This window comes from Vulpes lagopus, chromosome 5, assembly GCF_018345385.1.
Source record: "Vulpes lagopus strain Blue_001 chromosome 5, ASM1834538v1, whole genome shotgun sequence".
NCBI classification, from domain to species: domain Eukaryota; kingdom Metazoa; phylum Chordata; class Mammalia; order Carnivora; family Canidae; genus Vulpes; species Vulpes lagopus.
In genome coordinates, this window is record NC_054828.1 from 75,606,459 (window position 1) to 75,629,659 (window position 23,201).

General features: G+C 36.5%; 1 protein-coding gene across 3 annotated transcripts in view; it reads right to left on the reverse strand.

Moving 5' to 3' along the window:
* The window catches only part of GPR89A (G protein-coupled receptor 89A), a 61,996-nt gene that overhangs the window by 6,156 nt on the left and 32,639 nt on the right, over positions 1-23,201 (reverse strand). For 2 of the 3 annotated variants that reach the window (XM_041754458.1, XM_041754456.1), the window contains 3 exons: positions 13,671-13,780; positions 10,696-10,802; positions 9,134-9,226 (listed from right to left, as the gene is read on the reverse strand). In XM_041754458.1, coding sequence (XP_041610392.1) covers positions 9,134-9,226; positions 10,696-10,802; positions 13,671-13,780 — 310 coding nt within the window. The remainder of the gene's footprint in view (positions 1-9,133; positions 9,227-10,695; positions 10,803-13,670; positions 13,781-23,201) is intronic. The other variant, XM_041754457.1, reaches the window with a different exon arrangement.

Consider the following 23,201-nt stretch of genomic DNA (forward strand, 5'->3'; position numbering starts at 1 on the left):
GACAAAATCACAGCAAAAGATCTAATGAAATGGAGATAAGCAATATGCCTGGATAAAGAATTTAAAGTAATGGTCATAAAGATACTCACTGGACTTAAGAAGAAAATGAATTAGTCCAATGAGAACTTCAACAAAAATATAAAAAAGAACCAGTCAGAGATGAAGAATTTAATAACTGAAAAAAAAAAAAAAAGAAAAAAAAACACACTAGAGGCAATCAACGATTAGAGGATGCAGACTGGATCAGCAATCTGGAAGACACGTCCTTATTGAACAACGCATTAATTAGACCAGATGAACTATATTCTATACATACTGAACATTCCATCCAAAAACCATTGAATACACATTCTTTACAAGTACACATTGAACTTTCCCCAGAATAGATCACAACTTATGCCACAAAACAAGTCTCAATAAATTTAAGAAGACTGAACTCATATCATGCATCTTTTCCAACCATACTGGTATGACTCTAAAAGTCAATCACAAGAAAAAAATATAAAAGAATGTCAATATATGGAGGCCAAGTAACATGCTACTAAACAACGAATAGGTCAACCAAGAAATCAAGGAGGAAACAAAAAAGTACATGGAGACAAATGAAAATGAAAATAGAATAGTTCAAAGTCTTTGAGTTGCAGTAAAAGCCATTCTAAGAGGGAGTTTCATAGCAATATGGGCCTAACTCAAGAAACAAGAAACATCTCAAGTAAACAACCTAACCATACATCTAAAAGAGCTACAGAAAGACCAAAGACAAGCTAGCAGAAGGAAACAATAAAGATTAGAGCAGAAATAAATGAAATAGAAAAAAAAAATCGATGAACCCAGAATCTGTTTCTTTGAAAAGATCAACGAAATTGATAAATCTGTAGCCAGACTCCTCAAAAAAAAAAAAAAAAAAAAAAAAAAAAAAGACTCAAATCAAATCAGAAATAAAGGAGGACAAATAATAACCATTGACACTACAGAAACACAAAGGATTATAAGAGACCATTATGAAAAAATGTATGCCAACAAATTGGACAACCTAGAAGAAATAGATTCTTAGAAACATAATCTTCCAAAACGGAATCAGGAAGAAATAGAAAATAACAGATTTTACTAGTAATTACTAGTAATAAAATAGAAATCAGTAATAAAAAAAACTCCCCCAAAACAAAAGCCCAGGATCAGATGGCTTCCCAGGTGAATTCTACCAACATTTAACAAAGAGTTAATACCAAAGAGGTGAAAGATCTGTACTCTGAAAACTATAAAACACTGATGAAACTGAAGATGAATCAAACAAATGGAAAGATCTTCTATACTTGTACACCTTAAATAAATTAATGTATGTAACATTGTGTGTCAAGTCTACTAAAAATAAAGACTTAATACCTATTCTTCTCAAATGACTTTTAATTTTTATTATTTTTAAAAGATTTTATTTATTTATTCATGAGATACACATAGAGAGAGAGGCAGAGACATAGGCAGAAGGAGAAGCAGGCTCCTCAAGGGGAACCTGATGTGGGACTCGACCCCAGGACTCTGGCACCACGCCCTGAGCTGAAGGCAGGCGCTCAACCGTTGAGCCACCCAGGTGTCCCTCAAACAACTTTAAAAAAAAGATTTATTGATTTCTTTTAGAGGGGGGAGAGGGAGAGATGGAGGGAGCGGAAGAAGGAAAGAATCCTAAGCAGACTTCACGCTGAGCACAGAGCCCAATGTGGGGCTTGATCTCATGACCCATGATATCATGCCTGAGCTGAAATCAAGAGTCAGATGTTCAACCAACTGAGCCGACCAGGCACCCTTCTCAGAGGATTTAAAAAAAAATAGGAGGGAGGAAACTTCCAAATTCATTTTACAAGGCCAACATCTCTCGGATACCAAAACCAGACAGATACTACAAAAAAAGAAAACTATAAGCCAATATTTCTGATGTGCATTGATGCAAGATTCCTTAACAAAATTTAGCAAACTGAATTCAACAATACATTAAAAAAAATTGTTCACCATGATCAAGTAGAATTTATTCCAGGGGGTTAGCCTGAGTGACTCAAAAGTTTAGCGCTGCCTTCAGCCCAGGGCCTGATCCTGGAGACCCAGGATCGAGTCCCACGTCAGGCTCCCTACATGGAGCCTGCTTCTCCCTCTGCCTGTGTCTCTGCCTCTCTCTCTCTCTCTGTGACTATCATAAATAAATAAATAAGAATTAAAAAAAAGTATGTTTAAAAAAAATAAAATCTTTAAAAAAAAACAAACCTGAGATACAGACCAAATTTCCAAATGCAAACCAAGTTTCCATAGATAGTTGAATGGATAAAAAGATGTGGTGTATATATGCAATGGAGTACTACTCAGCCATAAAAAGAATGTGATCTTGCTGTTTGCAACAACCCTGGAGTGTACTATGCTAGGTGAAATAAGTCAGACAAGGAAAGACAAATAACACATGATTTCAATTATAAGCAGAATCTTAAAAACAAAACAAATGAACAAAGAAATAAACAGACTTTTAAAAATTTTTTTAAAAAGATTTTTGTTTATTTATTCATAGAGACACAGAGAGAGAGAGAGAGGCAGAGACACAGGCCGAGGGAGAAGCAGGCCCCATGCAGAGATCCCGACGTGGGACTCATCCAGGGTCTCCAGGATCACGCCCTGGGCTGCAGGCAGTGCTAAACCGCTGCGCCACTGGGGCTGCCCAGAAATAAACAGACTTAAATACAAATAATAAACTGGTGGTTGCAAGAGGGGAGATGAGTGAAGGGATGGGTGAAATAGATAAAGTGGATTAAGAGGCATAAACTTTCAGTTATAAAATAAGTCATGGAGATAAAATGTACACCATAAAGCAGATAATCAATAATCTTATAATAACATTGTATAGTGACAGATGGTGACTACACTTATGGTGAGCACTCAGTAATGTATAGAATTATTGAATTGATACGTTATACACCTGAAATGAACGCTGTATGTTAATTACAATTGGATAAAAAAAAATACATGAAGCAAAAACTGATAGAACAAAAGACAAATCCACAACAATGGTTTGAAATTTTATCACCCCTTCCCTCAATAACTGATAAGATAGACTGAAAATTAGCAAAGACAGAAAACTTCAGCAATACTATACCAACTAACTTGACCTAATTGACATTCATACAACATTCCAACCGACAAGAGCAGAATACACATTCTACTCAATTGTACATGGGATGTTAGCCATAGTTGAACACATTCTGGACAGAAAACAAGTCTCAATGAATTTGAAGAGATTCAAATCATACTAAGTATGGAATTAAATTAGAAATCAATTACAGAATATTAATAAGGTCCCCAAATATTTGATAAAATATTTCTTTTTTTTGATAACATACTTCTAAATAGCCCATGAGTCAAAGAAGAAAAATTAGAAATATTTTGAACTGAACTAAATAAAAACACAACACATCAGAAACACTGCAATTTGTGAGATGCTTAGCAAGAAAGTTATAGAATGAAAACACCTATATTAAAAGTTGTAAATCAATGATCTTAGCTTGGACTTTACAAAATTAGAAGGAGACCCAAAATAAGCCAAAGAAGAGAAATTATAAGGACCAGAGCAGAAGTTGATAAAATAGAATGCAGAGAAACTATATAGGAAATCAATTAATCCAAAAGCTGGTTCTTTGAAAAGTTCAATAAAATTGATAAACCTTGATCCAGACTGATCAGGAAAAAAAAGACACACAAATTACCAATACCAAGAATTAGATGCCACTTCACATCCACTAGAATTACTCTAATAAAAAGATAAATAAGGGTTGGTGAGGATGTGGGGAAATAGCAACTGTTATGCTGTTGGTGGGAATGTAAACTGGTGCAGCTGTTTCAGACAAAAGCCTGGCAGACTGGCAGTTTATCAAAAGGTTAAACAAAAGGTTGACATTTGACTTAGCAATTTTCTTTCACAGGTATGTACCTAAGGGAAATGAAAACATATATCCACATAAAAATTTATATATGAATGGTCACAACTGCATTATTTATAATGGCCAATGTGGAACGCAAATGTTTCTCAACTAATAGATGGATAAATAAAATGAGGTATATCTATATAATGGAATATTATTTATCCAGAAAAAGGAATGAAGTATTGATAGAGGCTACAATATAGACGAACCTTAAAAACATTTACTAAGAAGCCAATCACAAAAGATCACATACTGTATGATTCAAGGTACATGAAATGTCCAGAATAGGAAATCTATTGAGACATAGAATAGATCAGTGCCTGTCTAAAGCTGGAGGAGAAATAAGGAATGACTGCTAATGGGAATTTCTTTTCAGGTGAATTGCTTTGTTGTGAATATCCCAATAAAGTTGTTATATAAAAAGAGGAGAGGGATAATATTACTACAGATTTTACAGATATTAAAAGGATAATAAGGGAATATTAAGAACAATCGTATGCTAATAAAACTGACAACTCCAATAAAAATGGACAAATTCTTTAAAAAAGACAGAAACTACAAAGGCTCACTCAAGAAACAAATAACATGAATAAACCTTATTATCTATTAAAGAAATTAAATCTGTAGTTAAATGATTTTCCTGCAAAGATGACTCTAGATTCAGATGCCTTCACTGGTGAATTCCACCAAGCATATAAGAAATTATAATTCCACATAAACTCTTCCACATATTGGAAGAAGGAATTCTTCTTAACCTTTAAGGTTAGCATTGCTCTGACACCAGAGCCAAAGACATTACAAGAAAACTATACTCCAGGGCAGCCCCAGTGGCCCAGCGGTTTAGCGCTGCCTTCAGCCTGGGGTGTGATCCTTAAGACCCGGGATTGATTCCCATGTCAGGCTCCTCATGGAGCCTGCTTCTCCTCTGCCTGTGTCTCTGCCTCTCTCTCTCTCTGTGTGTGTGTGTGTCTCTCATGAATAAATAAATAAAATCTTAAAAAAAGGAAAAGAAAACCATACTCCAATATTCCTCATAAACATTGATGCAAAAATTCTTAAGAAAATGTCAGCAAATTAAGCCCAACAATATACACCATGGTCAAGTAAGGTTTATTACAGGAATTCAAGGCCAGTTTAATATTAAAGAATTAATCAATGTAATTCACTATATTAGTTGACTAAAAAGTCATATGATCCTCTTAATAGATGCAGAAAGAGCACCGTCCAAAACAAACACGCTTTCATGATTAAAAACACTCAATAAACTATAAGTAGAAGTAACTTCCACAACCTGATAAAGGGTACCTATCTAATCCTGTATTTAACAAGATCAGGATGACTGCTCTTAACACTTTTGTTTAATTTTTTACAGGAGGTTTTGGTCAGTGCAATAAGGCCAGAGGAGAAGGAAGAAAGATGGGATATAGGATACAAAGGGAAGGGAAAAGAAGGGAAGGAATAAAAGGCATGCAGATAGGAAACAAAGAAGAAATACTGTCTTTATTTTCAGAGATCTGATTGTCTACGTATAAAAAAATCCAATGAAATCTATAAAAAGCATTTAGAATAAGGGGATTTAGCAAGGTTGTGGAATATAAGATCAACAGACAAGAATCAATTGTATATCTATATACTAGTAACACTCAAAAACTGAAATCATAAAAATATAAACTATAATTTTAATTATATTATTATAAATAATAGCATCAAAATATTAAATACTTGAGATAAAGTTGATGTAAAAGATCTATACACTAAAAACTAAACATTGCTGAGTGAAACTAAATAAGATCTAAATAAATGAAGTTAAAACTTATTCACCAAGCAAAAAAAAAAAAATAAAAATAAAAAAAATAAATAAATGAAGTTACACTGTTTATCAATTAGAAGACTCAATATTAGGACTGTCACTTCTCTTCAAATTGATCTGAAGATTTAGTGACTTTCTAGTACATACTTCAGCAGGTATTTTTGTATTCAGCAGCATTAAAAATCTGGTTCTAAAATTCATATGGAAATGCAAAGGATACAGAATGCCCAAAATGAGTTTAAAAAAGAGAACAAAATTAGAGTACTTAAACAATTTGATTTCAAGACTTATTATAAAGCTACAGTGATTAAGCCAGAGTGGTACTGGCATAAATAAAGGCAGACATATGTATCAATAGGAAAGAACAGAGTACAGACACAGACCCGTCCATATATGGTCAATTAGTTTTTAACAAAACTGTAAAGTCAATTCGATGGAGAAAGGATAATCTTTTCAACAAATGGTGCTAGAACAAGTGGATATCTATATGAAGAAAATGAACTTGGATCCACATTCCTTTTTTAAAATTTTTAATTAATTAATTATTTTATTTTTATTTTTTTAAAGATTTTATTTATCCATTCATAGAGATACAGAGAGAGAGCGGCAGAGGCACAGGCAGAGGGAGAAGCAGGCTCCACGCAGGGAGCCTGACGTGGAACTCAATCCAGGGTCCCCAGGATCAAACCCCGGGCTGCAGGCGGTGCCAAACCGCTGCGCCACCAGGGCTGCCCAATTTCTAATTTTTTAATTTAATTTTATTATTTTTAAAATAAGCTTCAAGAAGATCAAACTGATCTTTTTTTTTTTTAAAGATTTTATTTATTTATTCATGATAGACACACACAGAGAAAGAGAGAGAGAGAGAGAGAGGCAGAGACACAGGCAGAGGGATAAAAAAGCAGGCTCCATGCAGGGAGCCCGACATGGGACTCAATCCCAGGACTCCAGGATCACACCCCGGGCTGCAGGCGGCGCTAAACCACTGCGCCCCCGCTCCCCTTTTTAAAAAGATTTATTTATTCATGAGAGACACAGAGAGAGAAGCAGAGACATAGGCAATAGGCAGAGGGAGCCTGATGCAAAACTCGATCCCAGGAGCCCGGGATCACGCCCTGAGCCAAAGGCAGACCTTTAACCATTGAGCCACCCAGGCATCCTTTGGATCCACATTCCAACATCGTCTGAGAAAATGAACTCCAGATTTATCATGTACCTAAATGTAAAAATCTCAAAATATAAAATTCGTAGAATAAAATATGAGAAAAGTCTTTATGAAGTCAGGTTGGGCAAAGATTTCTTAGGTACAACACCAAAAGCATAACCCATAATAGAAAACAAAAGATAAAAAAAGAAAAAAAAGATAAACTAGACTTAATCAAAATTAAGAACTTCAATTCTTGGAAAGACACTGTGCAGAGAATGACAAGCTAAGCCAGTGACTGAGAGAGAATATTTGAAGATCACATATTTGATAAAAGGTTTCCAGATTATAGTGAAAAACTTGGAAAACACAATAAAACCTAATTTAAAAATTGGGCAATAAATTTGAATAAATCTATCCTCCTCCTAAAAATAATACAGGTGGCAAATTAGCACATGAAAAGTTGTTTAGCACCATTAGGCATTAGAAAAATGCAAATTAATCAATACCACCTCATACCTACTAAAATGTCTATAATTTACAAGACTGACTATAAAATGTCAGCAAGCATGTGGAGTAAATCAAATACTGAAACAATGCAGGTGGAGGTGTAAAATGTACGGTCTCTTTGGAAAAGTTTGGCCATTTCTTCAAAAGTTTAACATCCATCTGTCATGCGACCTAGCCATGCTACACCTAAGTGTTTTCTCTCAAGGGGAAAGACAGCATATGTCCGCATATAAACTTGTACACAAATGTTCATAGCAGCTTTATTTATAATATCTTCAAAGCAGAAACAAATACCCATTGGCAGGTGAATAGATAAACTGTGGCATAATCATACAACGGAATACTACTCAGCAATGAGGATCACATAATAACATAAATGAAACATAAAATAATTATGCTGAGTAGAAACTTCCAGAAAGATAAAGGATACCTACTTTAAGATTTCATTTATATAAAATTCTAGAAAATATAAACTAATGTATAATGACAACAGATTGGTGGTTGAGTGGGGTTGCATGAGATATGTTACAAGGCTTTTGGAAGTGATGGATGGATGATGTTCTCTATCTTAAATGTGGTGATAGCTGTTGCAACAGATGTATACCTCTGTCAAAACTTACCCAACTATACCTTTTAAATATGTGCAGTTTACTGAATGTCAATTATACCTCAATAAAGCTGTTATAAAATGATATTCTCCCTTTAAGGCTATAGTTCAAGAAAAACTTTTTAGTAGCTTAGCTCATTAAACATATATGATCTTCACTTATCATCTTCAACTTGAATGAATCAAAATTTAAAAATGTTCTCTGAATAGGTATTGACATCAATTTATTATAATGTTAGATCCATTAAAATCCAGAATTTTCCATTTATCTCTATCGATCAAAATTAACAAGCTGACAAAGCTCCTCTTTGTGCAAACACAGCTCTAGTAGGGAAGTCACAGAACCAGAAAGTTCAGCCTTTTCTGTAATCACACTAAAATCCATGAATATCTACAGATGAGTCACAAGAATGTACATAAAATGCACATAAAGAATAGAACGTTAAGAGAGAGCCACGAAAGAATAAGAGCTAAAAGCACATAAGATGAATTTATCTCTAGAAATATGTTTTAGTTATACAATTTACTTTGGATTGAACTTTTTTTTTTAAAGATTTTATTTATTTATTTATTCATGAGAGACACACAGGAGAGAGAGAGAAGCAGAGACACAGACAGAGGGAGAAGCAGGCTCCATGCAGGGAGCCTGACGTGGGACTCGATCCCGGGTCTCCAGGATCAGGCCCTGGGCTGAAGGTGGCGCTAAACCACTGAGCCACCCGGGCTGCCCTGTGGATTGAAGTTTTAAAGATATATACAGGTGATTAAAAAGGAGAGGTGGTTTCTGTTCTGAGCTGAAGGTAGGGATTATGTCACATAGCTATATTCAAGGGTAATAGGGAAAGCAGAGTATAAGAAACTTTCGTATTCTCTTCATATAATTTATAAGCTATGGACTTATTAATGATATCTGACTGAAGGAAAATGCAACCTCTAGGTGATCTAAAAAAGAGGGGTAGGAGTTAGGCTAAGCAATGTGATAGGCAGCATTCTCTGTTGAGTCTACTGAATTTGGTATTCAGTTCTGTGCCTCAGTCAAACCCACTTTTCTTTCTGTCATTACCAGGGAAAATAACCTAAACCCTGACAGTTAAAACAAATATACTTACCATGAAAATTTTCCAAACACAGTAAATAGAGAAAAAGTAACCCAGAAAATTAAAGTATTTCCCCTTGAAAGTTTTGGAATATTCTATTCTCTCCTGAGAGAAAACAAACAACAAAACATGGTTAGTCTCAGCAAAATGTAAACTAATACTCAACCAAAACATTCTTGCCTCTATGAAATCACTGTTTTGCCAGGGTGAAAAACCCACACGTGATATTAATATTAAAATAATACTAGTGGGCAATATTTATTACTTGATGCTTACTTTAAGCTTGATACTAAGATAAACCCCTTACATACATTATCTACTTTAATTTTTATAACAACTCTTATATGTTCTATTATCTTAATTTTACACATGAGAAAACTGAGGCTTACAGGGATTAGATAATTTGCCCAAGGTCACACAGCCAGTGATTTGGGGAATTTAGGCTCAGGTCTGTCTTCAAGGCCCATGTTAACTTCTATCTTTTTTTTTTTTGTTAACTTCTATCTTATACGGCTATTCCTATGAAGTGATCCTTGAAAAGTATAAAAATAGTTCAAACGAACTTAACTAAAAGATCTTATTTATTTATTTATTTTATTTATTTTTAAAAAAGATTTATTTATTTATTTATTCATGATAGATGTAGAGAGAGAAAGAGAGAGGCAGAGACACAGGAGGACGGAGAAGCAGGCTCCACACCAGGAGCCCAACGCGGGACTCGATCCCGGGACTCCAGGATCGTGCCCTGGGCCAAAGGCAGGCGCCAAACCGCTGAGCCACCCAGGGATCCCTCTAGATTTTGCTTATTTAAATTGTATTTTAGTTGTAAATAGTAAAGTTACTTCTTACAATTAGGTCACTTCTTGCTCTGGATCGATCCTTCCTTCCATCCTTCCTTCCTTCCTTCCTTCCTTCCTTCCTTCCTTCCTTCCTTCCTTCCTTCTTTCCCTTCCCTTCCCTTCCCTTCCCTTCCCTTCCCTTCCTTTCTTTTTAAGAGAAAGAGAGCTGAGAGGGTGCAGGGGGAGGGGCAGAGGGAGAGAGGCAGGGAGAGAGAGACAAGAGAGACAGAGAGAATCTTGAGCAGGACTACACCCAGTGTGAGCCTAATGAGGGGCTCATTCTCATGACCCTGAGATCATAACTTGAGCCAAAACCAAGAGTCAGACATTCAATTGACTGAGCCACCCAGGTGCCCCTTGATCTGGATCCTTTAAAACATGGCTAGATCATGGCACTGCTCTTACAATATTACTAATTTATAAGGGAATAAAAAACAATCAGAAGAGTTATCATATTGACCCTGTATCAGTAGAAGTAGTGTGTGCCACCTTCTGATGTTGAAAAACCTCTCTTGACTACCCCACTAATGTCTATTATTGAGAGTGTTCCAGTAAGAATTTTGCTACAGGTAGGAGCAATGTCATGAAGAATGCTGACTCCTAATGCTTCATGGCTGATACTAGAGCTATGAGGTCTCTCTTGCACAGCTTGGCCATAGAGGATAGTAAATTTAAATCTTGTTCTCTTTTCAATCATACTGGTAAAAACAGCACTTCCATTTCCTTAATCTGTACCTTGGTAGCATATAGATCAGCTGTTTCCAGAAAAAGCTGCCTGCTTAGTTCTTCCAAAGCATCCACTTCCTGTTGAATAAGAGTAAGATCTGGTACAAAATGGGCATCAAGGTTTAAATCATAAGGAAGTTTCAAGAAATAGCAATGAAGAAAGCATATGCTTTTGATTTCTCCTAGAGTAATCCTAGAAACTACCTATTTATTCAATTTCCTGCTTCACTGGCCAACAGTACTCCTTCAGAGCAATTTTCCCAATCTCCAACACAGGTGTGTAAAACTTCTCCAGCAAGAGCATTATCAAACACATACCACTCAGTTTTTCACTAGTTCAAGTGGCTCAGACAGATGGTTCTGTTCATTGTTGTTTTTCTTTGATTTGGTTAGAGTAAGTCAAATATAACCTTGAAATCTCAAATAGTTACATAGTCATCTATAAAATAGCATAGTTTTTCCCTAAAATATCTGAATAAATATATTATTAGGAAAGGGAATTAACATTACTGAGTTCTAATACAGGCTGGGATTTATAAGCATGACCCTGTTTGGTTCTTATAGACATTATTTTCTATTATTCTCCCAACAGTCTCATGAGATAGGTGTTATAACCCATTTTGTAGATAAGGAAAGCAAAACTCAAGAGTCAAATAACTTGCTCAAAGTCATGAGGCTAATAGGTGTGGATGCAAAGTCAGATCTGCCTTCCTCCAACGCCTGTTCTTTCCATTACACTAATGCTACTTTCCAAAGAACTCAGTGAGAACCTATTACTTTCTCCATTTAGACTTGACATATTGTTGCTAAAATAGCTTAAGCCTACTTTGGCTTTTATGGACTTTTAAGTAATAAAAATATTGAAGATAGCCCAAGTTGGAAGATCCTCTTTGATACAAATCCTCCCTACTCTGATTTTTCTCACTAGAGGCATATACCCCATTTTCTTGCCCTCTGCAGATTTTTTTTTTTAAAAACAAATTGAAGGTTGTGGCAATCCTATGTTGGGCAAATCTATTGGCACCATTTGTGTCTCTGTGTCACATTTTGGTAATTCTCACCTTACTTCAAACTTTTTCATTATTATTATCATTATTATATTTGTTATGGTGATTTATGATCAGTAATTACCACTCACTGAAAATTCAGATGACGGTTAGTATTTTATACACACACACACACACACACACACACACACCCGGGATATATATATATATATAAAATATATATATATATAAATATAAAATATATATAATTATATATAATATATATATTTTAAAGAATGCTATTGCACACTCAATAAGATATGGTATAAGCATAACTTTTTTTTTTTTTTTTTTTTTTTAAGCATAACTTTTATATATACTGGGAAACCAAAAATCTTCATCTGACTTGCTTCATTGTGATATTTGCTTTATTGTGATGTTCTGGAACCAAACCTGTAACATCTCTGAGGTATGTATTAGGCATGCCAGTAGTACTCAAATTACCAAATGCCCTTCAGCTCCTTCCTCAGTAGTGGCTGCTACTTGCATGGTGCAGGCAAACAACAGGGTGTAACTAAGTTTCAAGTCTGCCTCTCCCATGATTAGATAGCCAGCTTTTTGAGGAGAGAGAGTATACTCTATTCATCATATTTTTTAAAAAGATTTTATTTATTTATTCATGAGAGACACAGAAAGAGAGGCAGAGAGAGGCAGAGGGAGAAGCAGGCTTCATGCAGGGAGCCCAATGTGGGACTCAATCCCCAGTTTCCAGGGTCACACCCTGGGCTGGAGGGGGAGCTAAACCGCTGAGCCAGCCGGGCTGCCCTCTATTCATCATTTTATCCCTTAGGATTCTGCCTGGAAATAGGAGACGTGAAATAAATGTTTCTGGATTAAATGCATTCAATGTAAACCTTTTTTTCTCTCTCCTAGTCATGTTATCCTGTCTTTCTTTGGTCTAATTCTTATCCACTTTTGACACCAGAAAGATATGCCACAATTTATAGCAAGAACAGATTATATCCTTTTCTTCCAGTTGAAGCAAAAGGGAATTTGTGCTTCCTCAGGCCAGAGAAAGAAGCAAGAATATGCTACCTTACACCAGCACCCTCCACCCCCGCCCAATGCCCCAGAGTTTTGACTTAAGAGCCTGGTAGGGGCAGCCCGGGTGGCTCAGCGGTTTAACACCACCTTCAGCCCAGGGCCTGATCCTGGAGACACGGGATCAAGTCCCACGTCGGGCTCCCTGCATGGAGCCTGCTTCTCCCTCTGCCTGTGTCTCTGCCTCTCTCTCTCTCTCTCATGAATAAATAAATAAAATCTTAAAAAAAAAAAAAAAAAAAAAGAGCCTGGTAGTCACAGAGAGATTTTGTTACTCTATTCAGGCATCAGTTTTTTTTTTTTTTTTTTCCTCCAGGCATCAGTTTAACACTGCAACCAGCTGGGCCAGGACTAGTCCATTAACCCAGTCTCTTTGATTCTTTAAATCAAAAGTCACTGAAGATACAGCGCTGCTTAAAATGTGTTTAGAAATACTGACTGCTTTAGAAAACAGGTCCCTACCATCCCATACATATACAAACCATCCATTTTAGGGAGCCATTGTATGTGTGTGTGTGTGTGTGTGTGTGTGTTTTTTTAGCCATTGTGTTTTATGCTGCTTGTTCACACCTGGGAAACAGAATAGTGTAGGGGAAAGAACCAAGAGGAGGCCCTATCTTTGCCACAAACCACAGGGTGACTTAATTTCTCTGGGTCTATTTTCTTATCTATAAAATGGAAAGAGTGACTTTTAGGACTTCTTTAGCTCAAAGACAATGGTTTTATGATCTTTTAGGGGTATTGGAAAGATGACTCTGTATTTCCTAAGCCTAGCCCTGCCCAGCTGGACTCTGATGCAGTCAGGTACCTCAGGAGAGACCACCCCAATACTACTTTTTTCTTCTGGCCTTGGTCCAGAGTTGAGAAAAAAGAATCAAACAGAGGGATAAAGGATACTTTCACTTCCTGGTGCTGAAGTGGTAACACTTTTTATCATTCCCCAGAATCCTGATGGTTTGTTATGCACCTCCCCCTTCTGGAACATAGTTCTCCGTGTCATTGCCATCCTGAAATGAAAGAAAAGATAAAACCTCAGGAAGGGAGCTTGGACCCTCATAGTCTGTTCTCATCTACCTTCTAGTCTCATAACTGCCCCTTTCTCTTGCTGAGCTGTTCAGGAAAGAATGCAAAGTCTGAAGTCCACTACCCACAGCTGAGGGGAAACTACACACTCCCAAGCAGCAATGTGGCCTAGGCAAAGGAGCACAGAATTTGGAGAAGACAATAAATGTGGAGATTGGCTCTAACTCAGAAGCTGTGAGACTTCAGAGTTTCTATTTACTCATCTCTGGATGGGTAATCATAAGAAATCATGTTGTCAACTACAAAGCACTATGTATATTTTAATAATTATTACCATTATTTAAGGACAAAATAGTTAACACACCTAAAGGACCAGGTTCAGATAGGAACTAAGAAATGTTTTCTTTCCTTTGCAAAAGCAGACAGAAGAACAAAAAGTAAATCCAGCAAAATCACATGCACTTAGTCTCTTCTAAAACATCATTCTCTAATGCTATCCCTTCCCCCCACCAACTACTGAATAAGCCAACAAGAAACTTACTATTACTTCTTCTTGTCCTTTCAGTGTATGGAGGCCTCACTGCCTCAGTAGCAGCTGCTGGCATGTTCCAGCTTACCACACTGGTGTTAAGAACAAGGTCCTTGAGGGGGCACCTGAGTGGCTCAGTGGTTGAGCATCTGCCTTTGGCTCAGGGCATGATCCCAGAGTCCTGGGATCGAGTTCTGCATCAGGGTCCCTAGCCTTCTTCTCCCTCTCCCTATGTCTCTGCCTATGTCTCTCATGAATAAATAAATAAAATCTAATAATAATAATAATAATGATAATAATAATAATAATAATAAAAGAACAGGGCCTTGCAAGGAAAAGAAAGATTTCTTGTACATAATAAATGGTTACTTCAAGGGTGTAGTGGGCCACGGCCTACCAGCCTAAAATAAAGCATGTGAAGTGTAACAGAGAAGTAGAACTAAAGAAAAACTGAACTGAAGATAGAGATTTTTGGGTGACATGAGAGATAAGTGGCAAGGAGGAAGAAGCTGCATTAATATTTCCTGTTCGAACCAATGTAAAATAATACCAATGGTACCAAATAGTATTTTTGTAGGTTGATTCTTTAAGCCACAGGTTAAAATGATATAAATAATAAAAATATTAGGTGTATTGGCCATGCTGACTTAACTGTTTCCTCCTCAAAATGACTTTTGCCTGGATACTGAGTGAATGAAATAGAGCTCTAAGTTTTAGCTGTCTTTTTCTTTAATTACATACATTCATTGTAACTCAGCATTGTTGGAAATGTAATTAACAACTAAGAAGAGGCTCAGGCCTGGGGAGATTCTGACTTGGCAAGACTCATAACCCTTGGTTTTCCCATCTTCATAGTTAGAAAAGCTAGAACATTTGTATGAAAAGGAAAAGGTTCTATCTCACTTGCTTAAAGGTTCACTTCAGTTTACCCTGCTGGATTAAAGGAGAGGCACTGGGGAGAGAGAGAACAGAGACCCATTTCTATTATCTTTAGTTTTAATGTCTACAGTACAACAAACGCAATGACCAGCTGTGGAGTGGAACTGGTTGACTATAAAAAGGTGACTGACACTGTATCATGGCCCCATAACTGGCAGCAAGGTATAATCCACTCGAAGTGAAGGTTATCCATACAGCAAGCATAACCTTGTTTTAAACAACTGACTTTCACTTTTAATTTCATCACTGAACTCTGAATCAATTTTGTTCTTATTGAAGAAGTTGCAGATGAAAATTAATATCTATTTTTAAAAGAAACAGTAACAATATCAAACTTCCTGAGATATGGCAAAAAAAAAAAAGGAAAAAAATAGTATGAGGTACTAGAGAAGTTGGTAACTTTTATATTGAACTTTTTGTCACTATCATAACTACCTACACCTACTGTGATCATCGTCCCTATTGCCTCTTTATAATAAGGGTAGTCCAGATTGAGAAATTATCTATTCATTATTAGCTGAATGCCATTAAAAAACCCCACAGTCAGGAAAAATATATGCACCTGGCTGAGGTTTGGTGGTAGCAAGTCAAGAGGCTTGAAAAGGTCTACTGTGGTTTAACCATGCCATTCTATTGTTTTCTCACGGAAACCAGGAAAGTAGGTATTCAGATATTACTCTTCTTTTTTAATTAAATATTTTGAGATCACTGTAAATTCACATGTGGTTATTTAAAAAAAAATAGAGAGATCCCAGGTACCCTAGCTTTCCGCAGTGGAAATATCCTGTAAATTTATAGTATGTTTTACAACCAGGGTATTGACTCTGGTAGAGTCAAGATAAAGAAAGTTTCCATCACTACAAGAATCCCTCACGTTGCCCTTGTGGAGCCCATTTCCCCCCTTCACCTCCAACTCTTCTTTAAACACTCAGCAACCACAAATCTGTTTTCCATTTCTAATATGCCCCTTCAAAAATGTTACATAAATAGAATCATATAGTATACAACCTTTATGGATTGGCTATTTTTGCTCAGCATAATTTCCTGGAGTCATCCAGGCTGCTTTTATTGATAGTTCATTCCTTTTTGTTACTCAGTAGTATTCGTGGTATGGATGTGTCACATTTTGTTTAACCATTCACTCATTAAAGGATATCTGGCTTATTTCCATTTTTGGCTACTATAAGTAAAACTGCTATAAACATTAATGTACAAGTTTTGTGTGAACATAAGTCCTCATTTCTCTGGGATAAATGCCCAGGAATGCAATTCACTGGATTGTGTGGTAGCTGCAGGTTTAATTTTTAAAGAAACTGCTAAATCTGATCCAGAATTACTATTACTACATTTTAACCAGCACTGTATGTGTGATCCAGTTTCTCTGCATCCTTATTAGAATTTGGTGTCATCTATTTATTTTAGCCATTCTAGTATGTGTATATTGGTTATCTTGTGGTTTTAATTGCATTTCTGTAATGGCTTATGATGTTAAAACATCTTTTCATGTACTCAATTGCCATCTGTATATGCTCTATAATGAAATATCTGTATGTCTTTTGCCCATTTTCTAACTGGACTTTTTTTTAACTCTGTATTTTGAAAGTTCTTTATATACTTTAGGTTTTTTTTTTTCCAGATATGTAGTTTGCAAATATTTTCTCTCAGTCTGTAATTTGTCTTTTTATCCTCTGAGCACAGTCTTTCCCAGAGCAAAAGTTTTTAGTATGGATGAAGTCCAATTTACCAATGTTTCCTTTTATAAAGTATGCTTTTGGTGTCACAAACTCTGCCTAGCCCTAGATCCCTATGTTTTTTTTCTCCTAAGTCATAGTTTTATGGTTTAATTTTTGTATGTGAGATTTATATTACTTGTTTTAAAAGAAACCTATGGATGTTCAATTGCTCCAGCATCATTTGCTGAAGAAGCTATATTTTCTCCATTGAAATGCTCTTGTATCCTTGTAAAAAATTAGTTGGGCATACTTATGTTGGTCTGAGTTCTCAACTCTGTTCCACTGATATGTCTATATCTCTGCCAATATCACACAGTCTTGATTAGTATAGCTGTACAGTAAGTTCTGAAATCAGACTGATTCTTTCCATCTTGTTCTTTTTCCAAATTTTTTAAGTTATTCTAGTACTTTTGCCTTTCCATATATTAGAACAATTTTGTATAGATCTACAAAAAATCTTGTTGGTATATGTTAAACCTGTGTATCAATGTGGAGAGAATTAACATCTCTACTATTTTGAGCCTTCCAATCTATAAACAGGCTATGCCTATTTATTTATTTATAAAGATTTTATTTATTTATTCATAAGAGACACAGAGATAGACATAGGCAGAGGGAGAAGCAGGCTCCATGCAGAGAGCCCAATGTGGGACTTGATTCTGGGACTCCGGGATCACACCCTGAGCGGAAGGCAGATGCTCAACCACTGAGCCACCCAGGTGTCCAGCCTCTCTATTTAGATACTTGATTTCTTTCAACAGCATTTTATCTTTTTCAGCATGTAAATCCTGTACATGTTTTGTTAGACTCAGCTGAGTAGTTCATTTGAGTGAATGTAACTGGTATTGTAATTGATACTATATCGAACTGCCAGTATAAAGAAATACAATTTATTTCTGTATATTTATTTTGTACCTTACACTATTGTTAAACAAACATTAGTTCCCCTGTATATATCATTCTTTTCTTGTCGCTTTCAAGATATTTTTATCTGTATCTTTTAGCAGTTTGACTAAAATGAACCTAGGTGTAGTTTAGTTTTTATCCTAGTTGGGGTTCTTTAGGCTTTTTGGATCTGTAAATTAATGTTTTCCGCCAAATTTGGGAAGTTCCTGGCCATTATTTCTTTAAATGCTTTTTTGCTTTTCTCACTCTTTAGGACTCCAACTCCATGTTGAATTGACTTTGTTTTATACTGAGATACTGTGCATTTTTTCCCAGTCTTTTCTCTCTCTTTTCTTCAAACTGAATAATTTCTATGGATCTGTCTTCAACTTGATTCTTTCTTCTACTATCTCAATTTCTGCTAATCCTACCTATAAAATTTTCATTTCAGTTACTGTACTTTTCAACTTTTGAATTTGTTTTCTTTTAAAAATACAGTTTCCACTTTTTTTTTTTGGAATGCTTTATTCACTAATATTATGCTTTCCTTCATTTCTTAGAATTTATAATAGCTGCTTTTAAGTCTACTTGCTAAATCTATTACCTGGGCCCACTTGAAGTTAAGTGTCAATGAGCTGCTTTTTATCTTGTATATGGATTGCAGGGTTCCATTTCTTTGTATGTCTAGTAAGTTTTGGCTGAAAACTTAACACCGTAGATACTATGTTGCAGTACTTTGAAATCTGTTTTGTTTTTCTGAGGACTTTATTGTTGTTGTTCTAATAAAAAAGTTAACTTCCCTGGGCTCAAGCTGTGAAATGGTCAGACCTACTGTGTGCAGCAACTAATGTCTACTCAGTTTTTTCAGCATCCAGCTGCTCTCTTTTTAGCTTGATTCTGGTGGTCTCTGCTGAGCCTGAGCAGGTTAGTGGTCAACAAAGAATCAGAAAATATTTTATAGTCAGATTTTAAGGCTTATCCCTTCTCTGGTCCCTTCTGAGAGCCACTCAAATTAATGAGATCTACTGCAGGACCACAAACCATCCCAGATTCTAACTAGACAAAAACCTATAGGATACATGTATGGATCAAGGCCAATTCCCAACCACAGGAAAAGAATTCCTAACCATTATGATGAAATGGCTTAAAAAGTACACATCTAAGGAAAAGGTTGAAGATGGTGATAGAGGAAGACCCTGAACTTACCTCCTCCATAGACACACCAAATCTACACCTATTTATAGAGCAATTCCTCCTGAAGAATAACTAAGGGTGTCTGAACAGCTTCTGCACAACAAAAGATAGACCACATAGAGAATGGCAAAACAAATGGAGACTCGGTATTAAAGGGAACCCTCCACCCCCAATGTTGTGAAATGTGGGGTTGGGGAGGCTGGGCAGGGGGAAGGAATAGTACTAAAGGACCATTAGCAGATTTGTCTGCCTTGAGGCACAGAAAAAAAGCTGTGGTTTAGAATAGCAACAAGAATATAAAGGAGTCAGCTCTAGAACCCTACCAGACAGCAGGGGAGCTGCTGGAACTACCTCCGGGTGGGAGGGGCTGGCAAGCACCACAATTTATGTTCCCCCTCCACCTTGATAGTACAGATAGAAGCACTATCTGGGCACCCCAGTCAGACCACCACCTCAGTGAGTCCCAGCTGTCCCACAAAGGCAGACCCAAAACAATGCACTGTGTTCACTACAGCTCCAGCCATCTCATTAGGAGACACAGGTGCAAAGCACCCTAGAATGCTCCAGGGCCATACCAGTTCAGCTCCAGATGGCTTGCTGGAGCTCCCCTGGTGCAGAGTACTCTGGGACCTCTTGGCTCACAGATGCTTCAGTCCAGCTCCAGCTTCCCTGCCAGGGCACTGACTGTGTGGAGCACCTTGGGAACCCCTAGCCTGTGTCCACTTTAGCTCCAGTGGTCCTGCCAAGGCACTACCTGAGTAGAGCATCCTGGCCTGTGCCAGCCTTGGCTGCAACCACCTGTCAGGGTGCTTCCTGCATGGAGTGCCCCGGGACACCCTCACTTGCACTCATTTCAGCTTCAGCTGTCTTGCCAGGGCCCTCTGTAGAGAGAGGCCTAGGACACCCCCCTACCCCACACACACCCACTTTAGCTTCAGCTGTCCTGACAAGGCACTGTCTTTGCAGAGCCCCAGGACCATCTTAGCCCACACCCACTTCAGCTCTAAAAAATCCCACCAAGGCAGACGCAGAAAAGAGTGCTCCAAGAGCCCCTGCCCATGCTAGTCACAGCTCCAGACAGTCAACCAAAATTACCAGTTATAAACAATCTACAAAGAGGGTGACCATTCAGAGGAGCATTCTCTTAACTTTAGGAGAAGTAGCTGTTCCATCAAATTCACAGAACAAAAACAGAAAGGCAGGCAAAAAGAAGAGATAGAAGAATATGCTCCAAAGTAAAGAACAAGACAAAACTTCAGAAAAAGAACTAAATGAAATGGAGACAAGCAATATGCCTGATAAAGAACTTGAAGTATTGATCATAAAGATGCTTACCAGACTGGAGAGAAGAACTCAGTGATAACTTCAGCGAAGAAAGAAAATATAAAAAGAACCAGAGCTGAGGAATACAATAATTAAAATGAAAAATATACTAGAGGGAATCAACAGATCAGTGGATGCAGAAGAATGGATTAGTGATCTAGAATCACTAATGGTAATGGGAGCCACCTAAGCTGAATGGCAAAAAGAAAAAAGAATTAAAAAAATAAGGGCAGGTTAAGGGATTTCTTGAACAACATCAAGAAAAGAAACACTTACATTATAGGTGTCCCAGAATAAGAGAGAGAGAAGAAAGGGCAGAAAACTTCCCTAGCCTGGGGAAGGAAACAGACATTCTGGCCCAGGAAGCAAAGAGTTCCAAACAAGATGGACCAAAGGAGGTCCATACCATGACAGACTGTAATTAAAATTTCAAATATTAAATAGAATCTTAAAAGCAGTAAGAAGCAAATAGTTATATACAAGAGAAACTCCATAAGGCTATCATGATGCTGATTTTTCAGCAGGAACTCTGCAGAAGAAAAAATGAATGGTATAATATATTCAAAGTGCTAAAAAGAAAAAAACCCCTACATCCAAGAATACTCTACTTGGCAAAGTTATCATTCAGAATTGATGGAGAGAGTTTCCCAGACATACAAAAGTTAAAGTAGTTCATCATCACTAAATTGGCCTTAGAAGAAATGTTAAAGGGACTTCTTTAAGTGAAAAAAAAAAGGCCCTCCCTAAATAGAAGAAAATGATGAATATAAAGATATAAAACATGACAACATATACATAAAATGGGGGTGGGGAGTAAAAAAATTTCTTTTAGAATATGTTCGAACTTAAGTGGCTAGCAGCTTAATACAGGTTGCTACATACTTGGGATGTTATATATGAACCTCATGGCAACCACAAAACCAAAATGTATATGAGGTAACCAAAATATAAAGAGAAAGAAAGCCAAGCACACACTAAAGAAGGTCATCAATCACAAGAGAAGACAGTAAGAGATGAAACAGAAGAACTACAAAAATAGCCAGGAAACAATGAACAAAAGGACAATAAGTACCTACCTATCAATAATCACTTTAAAATGTAAATAGTGTAAATGGTTGAATCAAAAGACATAGATTGACTGAATGGGTAAAAATAAAACAAGACCCATCTGTATGCTGCCTACAGATGGGTTACTTGGCTTACTTCTGACCCAAAGACACATACAGACTGAAAGTGAAGGGCTTGAAAACATATACCATGCAAATGAAAGAGCGGGGTGGGGCTGGGGATGCGAGGTGGGAGGAAGCCAGGGTAGCAGTACTTACCAGACAAAACAGACTCTAAAACAAAGACTTTAACAAGAGACACAAAAGGGCATGATAATGATAATGATAAAGAAATCAATCCAACAAGAGGATATTACAACTGTAAATATCTTTGCACAGAACATTGAAGCATCTCAATACACAAATGTTAACAGACATAAATGGAGAAAGTGACAGTAATATAATAATACTAGAGAATTTTAACACCTTACTTACATTCAATGAATGGAATATCTGGGCCAAAAATCAATAAATAAACAATATTTCTGAATTAGACCAGGTGGACTTAACAGATACACACTCCACCTCAAAACAGCTTAATTCACGCTCTTTTCAAGCGGACATGGAACATTCTCCAGGATAGATCACATGCATCTTTTCTGACTGCAATGGTATGAAACAAGATATCAATCACAAGAAAGCAACTGGAAAAAACAGAGACACATAATGGCTAAACATGCTATTAACCAACCAAGGTCAATTAAGAAATCAAAGAGGAAGCAAAAAAATACATAGAGTTAAATGAAAGTGGAAAAACAACCATCCAAAATCTTTTGGATGCAACAAAAGCAGTTCTAAGAGGGATATTTATAGCAATATAGGCCTATCTCAAGAAATACGAAAAATCTTAAACACTTTAACCTTACACCTAAATGAACTAGAGAAAGAATAAACAAAGCCCAAGTTTAGTAAAAGGAAGGAAATAATAAAGACCAGGCAGAAATAAATGAAACAGACTTTAAAAAATGAAAATAGAAAGATAAATGAAACCGAGAATTGGGTCTTTGAAAAGGTAACAAAATTAATAAACCTTTAGCCAGGTTCATCATGAAAAAAGAGAGAGAGAAAGAGAGAGAGAGAGAGAGAGAGAGAGAGAGAGAGAGAGAGAAAACCCAAATAAATAAAACCAGAAATAAAGAGAAGAAACAACCACTGACACCAAAGAAATACAAAAAAATTATACAATACTACTACAAAAAATTATATGGCAACCAACCAACTGGACAACCTAGAAGAAATGGATAAATTCCTAGAAACATACAATCTTCTAAAACTCAATCAGGAAGAAATAGAAAATCTGAACAGATCAACTGCTAGCAACAAAACTGAATCAGTAATAATAATAATAATAAAAAAAAAAACTCCCAATAAGCAAAAGTCTAAGACCAGATGGAATCACTGGTGAATTCTACCAAATATTCAAATAAAAGTTAACTATGAAAACTATCCAAAATATAGAAGAGGGAGAAAGGCTTCCAAATTCATTCTGCAAAGCCAGCATTACCTTGATACCAAAAACATCTAAAGACACTACAAAAAACCCCACAAAACTATAGGTCAATGCCCCTGATAAACATAGATGCAAAAATCCTCAACACATTAGCAAACTCAACTCAACACTACATTAAAAGGATCATTTACTGCAATCAATTGGGATTTACTCCAAGGATGCAAGGACAGTTTAGTATTCACAAAA